General features: G+C 35.7%; 1 protein-coding gene across 1 annotated transcript in view; it reads left to right on the top strand.

The window, feature by feature from the left end:
- LOC122804987 (unconventional myosin-X-like) overlaps window positions 1-12998 on the top strand; it is a 2302513-nt gene that overhangs the window by 414287 nt on the left and 1875228 nt on the right. Inside the window, exon 11 of the mRNA XM_044075233.1 lies at window positions 464-556. Coding sequence (XP_043931168.1) covers window positions 464-556 — 93 coding nt within the window. The remainder of the gene's footprint in view (window positions 1-463; window positions 557-12998) is intronic.

Raw genomic sequence — 12998 nt, 5'->3', positions numbered from 1 at the left:
GAGTTTCAGATTCCATATCATTCATAAAATAAATAGTAATCTTTTATTTTAGCAACTTTCTAATTTTATAAGAACAGTATTTAAAATTCTTCCCTATTTTGAACCTTTGTCACCCAATTATTTTTAGCTTTGTTCAGTTTTCTTGTACTAAGAATTTAAGAGGTATGGAATGAAGGGAGAAGTACTTTGAAACTTTACTTTGATCAGATAATTTGTATGTTTGATTTCTCACTTTGTAGTAATCTTGCGGTTAGCCCTGAATACATTTTTTTGAAGTTGAGTATGTACTTTACTCAGGGACAGTTTCAATAGAGTGTTCTGCAGAATTAAGGACACAGTATTGGCAAGCTTGAGTGCCTGTTTGTTGTGGATGTGGTTAGTGAAATACAGCGAGAAAGTGTGTGTTCAGAAGAGCCGGATTTTTGTTTACCTTCCATATACTAATGTAGTATTGTTGTTTCAGAAACTGGGTATACTGGCTTTAATTGATGAGGAATCTCGTTTTCCAAAGGGAACAGACCATACCCTACTGGAAAAGCTGAACAATCAACATGCTGTGAGTATCAAATCAAGTTTTGAGTGTACGGTTTGTTTAGTATTGTTTTAACATTTATTCTGCATATCTTTGCACATCAAGAAATATGAACGCACGTTCTTTTTTTGTTATTGACCATGCTGATGGCAATATATTTAAAATAAAACTGGATACATTTTTGAAGCAGGTATATTACTTGTAGGTTGTATGCAGGAGATAAAACTGTGATGTGAAGAAGCCTGGAGAATGCCCAGTTCATAGCTGTTTTTTTTCCCTCTAGAATTAATTTTTCTGTCCACAGTCTACTTTTATCTATTTTCCTAGCCTCTTCAATTCTCTGTTTAGACACCGACATCTGAATTAAGACACTTTCTCCTGAGAATGACTGTTAGGACATCCTGTTACTCGTTTCCCCAACCTGGCAGTAGTTTTGTGTGTTATAATTGGTGATGTGTGCCTTATATAAACACACACTGTAGCATTAAACATCAGGTTATGATAGTACACCTAGTCTGTTTCCCATGCTTATCTTTTCTGATGTTTGCAATGCTTTTCAGACTCACTTTCTGATACTTGTATAGTTGTCAGTCTTGCATTCATCATGGATAAGTTTCTCTTCAGTACCCAAAGAGCTGAATAATTTCCTGTGTTCTTGTGGTCTGAAGACTACTGTTTAAGCTCTATTTCTCTATAGCCTGAGTAAGAAACATTACTTGAAACACAGCTTTAAGTACCACCAATCAAGCCAGCCACACGAAAGGTAAGCTTTGTTTTAAGATGGCTACACACTGATCAATTGGTTGATTAGAGATCTCAGTGTGTGAAAACAAACTTTAAGGGGAGGCAAGTAAAAGCCATTAATTTGGGTGAAATTTATTCAATGGCCAGTTTCTACACTGCTTGGGTGTTAAAGCAGAAATCTAAAGAAGGTAAGAGAAAATCAGCTGATTAGAAAAAGAGAAGGAAAATATACTCTGTGGAAGAGCCTTGCAGCTCAGCAAAACACAGGGCAGTTTTCAGCCTTGGTACATGAGATGGCTTCCAGTAATTTATGAAAAAAATCAAATGCATTCAGAAGTGTTTAAAAAGTGAGACACTGGAGAAATGTGTAAAGTCAAATGACAAACAGGAAAGAATAGAATAAGGTTTAAATTAGTTCTTCAGTTGAGCTGATGAAACAAAAATCAGAGGTCAAAATGAAGGACATACTGTCTGAATATGAGGCTTCTCCGCAAGAACTGTTTTACAAATGAAATTGGATAGCAGCACAGAGAAAAAAAAATCAGATTTTCTGTTACACCAGAGAAAATGGAATAAGTACATTGCATTAATTTTATGAAAGTAGAAATAAGCTGGACTGGTATACCATTGTATAATTTAATTAAAGGGCACATCACGTGTATGCAGCCAATACCTATATTAGTAAACATGTAGTCATACCAACAGAAAGAGCTGTTCCTACAAAACTGACAGAAGAAAGAAAAATTAAAAATTCAGGATGCTAGAGAGTTTGCAGAAAATGTTTCTTCTGCCTGAATAACAGTAAAGGGGAGAGTATATCCCTGCAATGAGGAGATGTTGAGAGGCAGGTGTGAAATTTAAGTTGCTATATCCAGATGTTTTTTAGGATATCTTTTTTATTTTCCTGTAGGATCAAAGTCAGTTTTGGATACAGAACAGACCAAAGAGGAAGTAATGGTTTACCCTGGAAAGCGCAAGTCAGCAAACTGAAGAGAAATCTGCTTCTCATTCTTCTGACAATAACAAAGCTCATCAAGGATAACTTCTAAGATGACTGCACACTGATCAACATTTTGATTAGAGCTCTCCTAGTGTGAAACTGCAGTTATAGAAAAAAGTGATTAAAGCTATCAAACTGGATAAAATGCATACTAGTTTGTTACACTTTCTGCAAATTTTTTCTTTGCTGGCATTCCAGGAAGTTGCAGAAAATCAACTAGAGAAGTATCTGGTGATTTAGAGGAAATAAATCAAATGCACTGAGATATACTTAAAACAAATGAAGCACTCAAGGAATATATACTGTCAAATAACAAAAGGCTGGAAAAATCAGATCAGCTGGAATGAAGAAAAAAATGAGCTGGGCATGAGGCTTGTAACTAAAAGTATATTCTTTTGAGATTGGATGCTAGGTCAGAATTGCCTAGACATAGGCGTGGCTAAAATGCTATTGGCTGCCAAAAAAGCAGTTACTAGAAAATTGAAATAAGTCTAAACCAACCATAAATGATGTACTGAATACTGTAAAGGAGATAAAAGATTTAGTAGTATAGCCCTATAGAAAAGCAAAGGAGCAAATTACATAGAAATAAATGGAATTTGTGGGAACAGTACATGTTGAATAATGTTCTGGAGGAGTGAGGTGTAAGGGAAGGCATTATGTAATGTTGAGTGAATGCTGTTTGTTAAAGAAAATGTCTGAATATTTTATGAAGTTAATGAAAAGTATTTAACATTGTTTTCTATAACTGTATATGCCTTTTGTATAACTATATCTCCAACTATGTCATTGTACAATGAAGTTAATGAAGATAAAAAAAGTACCTTGAGGTCTGTTTTAGCTCTGTAAAGCTGGCAGCTGTAGAAAGTGTCCAGTGGTGGGACCAGCAGGGCTGTCTGTCCCCTGTATGATCCCGTACTAGTGCCTGAGCATTGTGATGTGAAGTGGGTCTCGATATTGGTCACATCCTCCTACCAAGTTACTTCTCACTGTGGCTTCAAGGACCTTATAAGCCTTGTGCTCTCAATCAACTAGTGACTGGTTGAGCAGTGACTTTCCACTGTAAGTGCTGCACCCCTGTATCTGGTTTCCGCATTTGAAGTGCATTTCCACATATTAATCCTTCTTTCCCAGCAAACCATCAGAAGTATAGTCATGTTTGACCTCCTTACATGGAGCAGTCCAACAAGCAACTCAGAAAATGAACACACAGAAGCATTCTACAGTTTTATTAAAATGAGTAATCACTTCCAAAATAGCAAAGCTTTCAGGTTTCCCCTTCAGTGCTTTAGAAACATTAATGGGGGGGGGGGGGGTGACGACAATATTTTAGAGAATATTGAATGCTCTTGCATTTTAAGACTAAAAGCAGATGTACATCCTGGTTTAAATAATGCGGTGAGCTTAAAACTTGTTTTATATAAGAAACATTTAATGCTGCGCTAATGATTTGATCTAATTAGTGTTGAATACCTATTAAGTTTTTTTTATTGGTTGACTGTGTCCTATGATATATGTATTTTAGTATTTAAATGAGTATGTGAAAAAGTTGTTTTAATTGTTTTCTAAAGCACTGGAGAAGGGGAAACCTGAAAGCTTTGCAATTTTGGAAGTGCTTACTCGTTTTAATAAAACTACAGAACACTTCTGTTTGTTCGTTTTCTGAGTTGCTTGTTGGACTATTATCAAACACAGTTTACTGCAGTGGATTCTGTTTTGTGTTGTACATAGAACAGTCCTTCAGCTTCCCTAGTGAGTAGTCAGAACTTGGTTAAGACTGAAGGGTCTTCTCAGACCTCACTAACTGGGGTTGAGGCGGCTCCATTTTATGTTGTATCAGTGCACATTTTACAGATCCAGATGGTGAATGTTTGTTAGCTGTGTGATATATCATAGGATCTGTCCTATGGGTACAAGTTAATACCCTCAGGTGATGCAGCCTGATACTATTGCCATGCCTGGCATAGGCCTCTCCAGACTTAACAGTGCCTTCCATGAGTGACTGTCTGTGTGCTGAAGCTCTGGTTACCTGACTCTGGGTATTATTCAATGAACACTTGTCCTCCTTTTTATCTGGTTAATGTGGGTTCTAGTGCACTACTCTGAAGCTAGATTTAGGGGGTTGTCCCTCAGTCTTATTGTCATGGGAAATGTTTCAATGCGAGTGAAATCTTGAATGGCCATGACTCTGCTGCCTTCAGCACGCTAATATTTTCATCATTAAATGAGTGAGAAGTATGATGAGCCTTAAACCATTCCTCCAATGGAGCCTGTCTTAAGGATGCTGCTATACAGCCCCAAAGCATCTCCTTAAGTCTTGCACCCTCTATAAGTTCCCCATATGAATGAGTGGCATAGTGCCTAAACACCATAGTGTGCAGACTTGTGTCCTGGTCAGCTTAGCATAGTTCCCAGAAGTCACAGCATCTTTTCACTTTACTACCTTAAAATAGATCCAGTGTTCTGGATGTGGTTGGTAAAAGGGTATTTTTCCTCTTCCATAGTGGGGCTTAAGCTTCTCTGCTACTCTTTTCAACTGTCCAGGTTTCTTGCTAGTAGCTCGAGCAGTAGAAAATACTGCAGATTTTTCTGATTGTGATATCAAGGGATGAAGCAGTTAATATCCTTGCCACAAGTTCTATTGCAGACTGCCATTTCTCTGATTGTACTAAAGCTGAGGCTAAGGCTGTCAGCTCATTAATTTGCTTTCTTAGGATGGTGTGGCTCAATTTTTGTTTCAGCAGATATTTTACGATATTTGCGTAAAACAGTACAGGATTTTTGTAAGCATGGAAATATGAGTTCACAGTAGAATGTGATGCATCTGTGCTGCTTGTAAATGGGAGGAACATTAACAATTTTTTTTAATTTGGTAAGTTTTCTTCATGTTTCACAAACAGCATTAATCATAGGTAAACGGTGTAAGAACAATGATCAGAAACAAGCTCTGTTATACATTTTCTTTTAACAGACATTCTAACAAAAAATCAGGTAGAGCTGTTATAGGGATTAAACATAGTCTTGACACCTATGATTATTACATGTTTGATAGCGCCGATACTGCAGTTTGTGTAACCGTGACAGTAAAGACAAACCTGGAACAGATTACAGTTGAGTTTGCAGACCAAAGTCAAATACTGATGACCTAGAGGAGAATCTGTGCATTTCTTGAATGAAACATGGAATGGCAAAATCATAATAGTTGGGGACTTGTATTGTAAATTTCCTTAATAATGCTGTTTATGGTAAATATTTTTCGGAACAGCAGTTGTTGCAGATTGTAAACAAACTTACCATAGAACAAAACCTACTAGATACTTTGTTCTTAATTAGATCATTGTTATTTCACTTCAGATTTTACCATCTTTGTACTGTGGTCTTGGAATTGGAGGATAAGCTATTGCTAGATAATGCTGTCAAACTGAAGTCTAAACTAATGCACAGTAGACTAATAACAGACTACACAGAAACAGTTGCTATATAAACCTAATTGGAGTGATGCATTCAATGGAAAAGTGGCAGAAGGAATGTGGCAAATTTTGAAAGGGAAATTGAATGAAAAAAATGTAATGATTGGATTGAGTCACACAAAGTCAAGAGGATATACTTGCAGAAGAACAAGACACTTGTGATGAGAGAGAACTATAAGAAATGGAAATTAGGTTGAACTATTACTCTGAAAACTGAAATAAACTGGGCAGACAAATTAAACATGACATGAGACAAGATGAGGACAATTTTGAAGAAAATGACAGATACTGAACATTATAAGAAACTATTTTATAGATATTTAAGATGCAGCAGGAATACAAACCGATTAAATTTTAGATTCTGTGCATATTTTCTCAAACAGAGCAGATTGCTGATATATTTACAAAATCTTATGCAAAACAGAGATGATTTGTGCGTGTAACACGCAAGTAACATCCATACATCCATAACCCCCCTTTCCCCATTTATGCACGTGGTTGGGATGTCACATCAACAGTGGCTGTCATCTAGAAACAGTGTTCATACCGGCGAGTGGCTAGACCTGCCACTTTTTTTTTCCATACTTTGCACAAACACATTCACACCTACGGCCAGTTTAGTGTTGAGTCCACCTACTGCATGTCTTTAGAATTCAGGAGGGAAACTGGAGCCCTGGAAGAAAACTTGTGTGAAGGCCGGGAGGGCATACAGATTCCACAGAGAAGGCACCTTATCTGAGAATCGAACCAAGGAACTGCTTGCTGTGAGGCAAAAGCACTATATGCTTAGCCACTGTGCCTCAGTTACTGAAATTAAACCAGATTATGTTGAAAACTACTATGCAAACTAAACTCAGGTAAAGCACAGGAAGGCAACAGAAGTGGTAATCTGAGAATACTTCATTAACTTAGAGTGCCATTACATTTGTTATTCCGTTGGGTCATTTAAGTGTGGAGAAATTCAAGATTAGAAACATGCACTTGTTAATCCCATCTTTAAGGGAAAGGGGAATAGGATAAATGCAGAGTAATTTAGACCAATAAGTCATCTTTCTTTTGAAAAACAATGGGAAATGTTATTTTGCATAAATTAAGACTCAGGAGGGTTGTGGCTTTAAGCTATGTATAAGCATACATATCTTGAAAATGGATCTTCATCTACTTCTAACATGATATTCTGTAATAATATAATTAGGCTTGCCACCTAAAAGGTATTTTTCTGGACTGTCCATAAATCAGATTGATTTTCCAGTAGTCCAAAGAGCAGTGTACAAACTCTGGTATTCTGTTTAGCAGCTCAAACAGAATACTTTAGTTTACCAAAAAAGAAACCTTTGTCTGAAAAACATTACTAATATGAAGCAATTAAGTCCAATATTATCTTTTTTTTTTGTTTGTTTTTAAAAGTAACGTGATATGAAGCCTAAAATAAGGCATTAAAAAGAAAAAGTAAAGATGTTCCTCCCTAATGACATAAACATTTACATCATAAAATGGATGTGAACTTGAGTGAAAATGGGGTGGAGCTGGGTGAAGTAATGGGTAGTAGGAGGTGTGACTTTAGACCGGTTTTCAGCATTGCAAAAGGTGTCTGGTGTAAATGATAGCTGTAAAAGAAAGTGTGCTGTGATGTAATCCATACAGACTTATCTTCAGCCTGTGATAGGATCATACACAAAACACTGATCAATAAATGAGAATGACTTGGTAATAGCAAATGGCAAGTTTCATACAGCAATTAGACAAGTGAAATTCTAGGCTAAAGTCATCATGTTCCACAGGGCTCTGTCCTAGGCTCATATTTATTCAGATTGTGTATTTAGAACTTTTTCATCTGAGATGTTCTATAGTTTGTATGCAGACTTGAAAATGGGAAAACTGATTACATCTATTGCAGATGTGACATGTTAGCAGAAAAAGATAAGTAAAACTTGACTAAATTAAAAATTTGAGCACAAGAGAATATGATAATAAATGCACACAAACTAAGCATATAAGATTTGGGAAATCTAGATTGAAGGGTGAATATTTAATACTCGTTTAAAACAGTGAATGTAGTTAAGTACCTGGGTATATGGGAAGACCCAGCTTTGATGTTTTTTTTTTTTTTTTTTTTAACATGTCAACCAATTGATAAATGATGGTTAATACAGTCACTGCTTCCTTACCCATGTGCTAAACATAGAGGAATTTAAGGAATGGATAGTGGAAGTTAGGAGTTATTAGGGAAGATAAAAATTTCTTTAGAAAATATAGCTAGGGATTGGGATAAAATGAAAGTGAAGTTTAAAACAGGATAGAAATAAAAGATAGTTAAAAAGTAACAAGAAATATTTAGACAGAAGTCAATGTTTACGTGTTTCGTCCACTTTTAATTGTCATGAACGTCTTCAGAATAACCATTTCAACTTATTAAACCATTTAAATACCATTCAAAAATAAACGTGATCTAAACGACCAATACAAATGTTAAAAACTTGATTCAAGAAAATGTCACAATTAAAGGACCTTCCCCTTTCTTGGATAAAAAAAATATCTATAGATAATTTTTTATCAAAGAAAGGGGGGAAGGTCCTTTAATTGTGACATTATCTATAGATATTTTTTTATCCAAGAAAGGGGAAGGTCCTTTAATTGTGACATTTTCTTGAATCAAGTTTTTAACATTTGTATTGGTCATTTAGATCACATGTTTATTTTTGAATGGTATTTAAATGATTTAATAAGTTGAAATGGTTATTCTGAAGAAGTTTATGACAATTAAAAGTGGATGTAATGCGTAAACATTGACTTCTGGCTTTTTTCTGTTTTTCCAGTCATATACTGGCAGTTATTTTTACTTAGTTTTGTTGTGTGTGCTTGTAAAGAAATATTTAGAGGGACTGACAAAGGTTGAAGTATTGTAGAAAAGGGGGACTCTATCAGAAAAAGAGGAGCGACTGCAGAGTGCTAAAGAGAAAACAAGGCACTACCTGGAAAATATGCATGAGTTTAGAAAGACTGCTAAGCAACTGTTTTGTGCTCTGGAGTTTAAAAAAAAAAAACTTTTTTGCATGGCGGCTCAGGCAACTGAAAGAAAGGGTTGTTGCCAAGCTTAGGGAGCTTGTAACAAGGATAATCACCAGAGATCCTATATAGATAGAGGTATTAAAATATCCTGGACACTTTATGAAAGTCTGTATATAGCAGAGAAATATGGAAATCAAGAAAAAGCACAAATGGAAATGTTTATGGAAGAATTAAATATGCCAAGGTTTGAGGTAGATTAGGCTCAATTACTAACAGGATAGGAGGAGATGAGATGAAAATGGTGATGTATAACCAATTTGCAGGAAATTCTTCAGGAGTAGATGGTATTCCTGTGGAAGTTTGGAAGGTAGAAGGGAAGAAAGTGATATAAATCTGGAAGACTTTGTTTCACAGTATTTTAAAAGGAGGGAAGCACTAACATCCTGAAAGAAAGCAGTGGTGGTTGTAATACCTAAAGATGGCATTCTCATAGGCCAGTTTCAATTCTAAACCATGATTATAGTATTTATATCTATAATGGCTGAAGGAATGGCAAAGGTGATGCCAAAACTGATCGATATGGATCATTGTAGTTTTGTGGGAGAGAAGCAAACATTTGACATAATTAGAACAATGATCTAGAGGGAAGCAGATGGTAAGGAAATTCCAGTCTTTGACCTTGATGCAGAGAAAGCATGTGACAGAGTAAGCTGGGATTTTGAGTAGGGCAATGGAAACACTTGCATTCTCCTGACATAATATGATGAATAAATAGAGGGATATGTTGAGGGATCAGAGGCAAAAATTGAAGCAGATGATCCCCTGTTGTGTTTTGTTTCAACAGAGGAACCAGGCAGGGATGCCCTCTTTCCCATTTGTTTGAATTATATTTAGAGCCATTGACAAAGAAATTAAGGGACTCAGAAATTCAACGATATAATTGGTATGGTAATAAAGAAAAGTTTGCTTTATTTACAGATGATGATACTTTTCACCTGATAAAACCAGAAAGGCTGTTTGTGTTATGGAACATTCTAAGACAGTTTCAGGTCTTTGGGATACAAAATTAATGATGATAAAACAAAGGCAACTATTTATGGGGACATGATAAAATGAAATACTTGAGCATGGGTTAAAAAGGGTTCTGTTACAGCAGCTAAGAATAGTAGGAAGAAACTAAACAAAAGATAATACAAAAACTGAAACTGGAAGCTCTGTTTTATAGATATGGATAGCAGGATATAAGCAGTGAAAATGTAGTCCCTGTAGTTTTATACTCTCATTAGGCATCTTCCTATCAACCAGTTAACTTATGAGTAGCAGTTAATAAAGAGCTGAATGATTTTATTTGGGAGAGGAAGAGGGCAAGAGTCAAGTGGGATATGTTGATTCTTCCAATAGAAAAAGGTAGTTTGGGATTATTTAATTTGAAGGGGTATTTCAGAGCTACACAGTTAAAGTTCCTATACGTAGCACAAGCAGAAACCTACAATTCAAAGTGGAATAGAGATTGCCTTCTCTATCAAGGACTGATATCTGAGTATAGGCAAGGAGAAAGGAATAGGAGGATCTTAAGTGAAAGATCAGCACTGGCTCCAGTGTGAACTATTTTGAGTTGCTCCCATCTGGAAATGAGAGCATCTTTCATTTTGGAACATGCATTAAGGTGCAAAAGGTGTAAGGTCAGGCCTGTTAAGGATTCACAAGAAATTTATTTGAGGATTTCCAATATTACAAGGTTGTTCAGAATTACATTATTTGAAGGGATACTTTACAACTACATGGGTAACGGTCATATACATAATACAAGCAGAAAATAATTCAAAGTGGAAAGGGGTGGTGATTATGATGATGATAAAGCAGGGGTGGGGAATTCAAGAAATAAGGAGAAAGTGGGATTTTGGATACAGATCCTTGAGAAGAATAACAGCTATACAGAATATAATATATGGAAAGTATTCTAAGAACTAAGCCATCACAAGAATGGAGAAAGGAGATCCTATCAATAGGGATGATTGTAATTAGGGGTGCAAAGAATAGGCAAGAGGGAGCTGGAAGTTACTGGAGAAAACTACAAAGAAACCAAGGTATATTGAGCAAATGACTAGAGATGGAAAGGTAATAGAATGAGAAGAAGCCAAGAAGACATTTGGACTGCAGACTAGAGACTGCCTTTATCAGGAATTGATGTCAGAGTATAGGCAAAGAGAAAGGAATAGGGGAATCCTAAGTGAAAGACCTGCTCTGTTAAGAGTTTTTAGTAGAATGTAGAACAGAAGCTTATGCTAAAGGGTTAATTGGGGTATATAAAAGGTTGCATAACTATATGAATCAGTCAGAGGAGGTTACAAAGGAGTGGAAAGGGAGATTGGATAAGCAATTCACAAAGACAATGGGGTGATGTATGAATGGCTCCCAAATATGCAGCAAAGTCTGGAAGATTTAGGATCTTTGGAAGTGTTTGCATAGATACTTTCATACCCCAAATAATTTTTCCTCAGATTGTAAATGTTGGAGGTGTGATGGGGAAGAAAGAGGTAACTGGGAACATGTTTTTGGGAGTATTATGGGTTGGTAGACGTAAATTCCCTGCAGACTACTGTCACAAATATTGGGTGAGCAAATTGGTGTAACTAAGGGAATTTTTTTTTTTTTTTTAGCTGTGATACATGATCTGAATTGCATAGACATAGTAAAGGTTTGCTGAGTTTAATTCTGCTGGCTAAAAAAATGTAAAAGGAAATGGAAATCAAAGTCTAAACCAACTGTACTAGAAGTAGTGAATATAGTAACAGATTGTCGAAATAAACAAAACCAAGCAGAAACCACAAGAACGCCAGAAAAGTGAAACTGGACAAGTACAGCACGGGCACGGACCGTTTACTTAAGTAAGCGCTTTCAGCCAAGGAGATCCCTCAGCCTTCTTCAGACGGTCCGGTTTCACTTTTTTGGCGTTAATATAGTAACAGATAAAAGAATTGGGATCTTTGCAAAATGGTAGGAATAAATTACATAGAAAAACTGGGAATTGTGGGAACAGTGCATGCAGAATAATTGGAACAAGAATAAAGTTTAAGAGAAGGCATGTGTAATGTTTGATGGATGACTGTGTAGAAGATACGTTATGTATTTTTGCAACTAAAAATGACATTTTTTCGTTTACATAAATTTATGATTGCCTATGTCATAAGTGATAATTCAATAAAGATATTTCTTGTGAAAAACACACATATAGGGTTCCTATTTTATGATCGAAGATGCATTCTTTCGAATGCGTCTTGATTGAACTTGAAAGCACTAAATTGCAAAATTGTGAATTGGTATACAAGTGATTTCTTTCCCTGGGAAATAAATTGCTTGGCTGCCTCTGTTACTTTGCCATTTTTGTCACTGTAGTGTGATCTCAGAGTTGTTGTATTTAAGTAGGGGGTGGGGGGACACAGTCCCCCCTCATCAGGGGTGAACCCCCCCCCCCTCTTTATGCAATGTTTTACATTTTTTTTCTTTTGTGGAACAGCTATTTGTTTCCAAGGGAAAAAAAATCGCTGTTCTAAGTGTTCGGGATTGTAAGCTTTTGCTTACATGGGGTCAATAAATCAGCATTCACTGATTTAATATAGACCCTATATATATATATATATATATATATATATATATATATATATATATATATATAGTTTTTTATATTTTATATTTTTAGGAAATCAGGAATGATGAAATCATTGCAAGTTACATTTGACCCAAACTAGAGAATGGGAAAAATATGTAAACCTTATAAGAAAACTAGCATAAGTAAATTTAGGAATACAGTGGAAATATACCAAGGGCATCCACGAATGTGAAAGATTAAAATATCTGAACTTGTATGATATCTCATATAAATATTTAAGATGATACATTATTCAGGTGTTTAGATCATTTAGAGATGACTGCTTCTTGAAACTGTCAGAGAAGTAGAGAATCATCTGATAACCTACTTGCAAAATTATGAGGGAACTAGAGATGTACAAATTGTTTTTTCAAGAGTGTAGCTGACACCTGGAATAGTCTACCAACTTATAGTCAAGCAGGCACTAGTTTAGACATTTTTAACAACTTGGATACTTTTGAAGGAGATGACTGTTTTGGAATATTGGCAAGTTAGGACATTATTGTCCATTTGTCAAATTGCATTTATTGTATTCAGTGACTGTTATGTTACTGCATTCAGTCTGAAATTACAAATGTTTAATGTTTTAAGTGC

The sequence above is a fragment of the Protopterus annectens genome, chromosome 6.part0 (genome assembly GCF_019279795.1).
Source record: "Protopterus annectens isolate FY-2018-M chromosome 6.part0, PAN1.0, whole genome shotgun sequence".
Lineage (NCBI taxonomy): Eukaryota > Metazoa > Chordata > Ceratodontiformes > Protopteridae > Protopterus > Protopterus annectens.
Note: the sequence above shows the minus strand (reverse complement) of the source record. Positions and strands in the feature narration are given on the sequence as shown.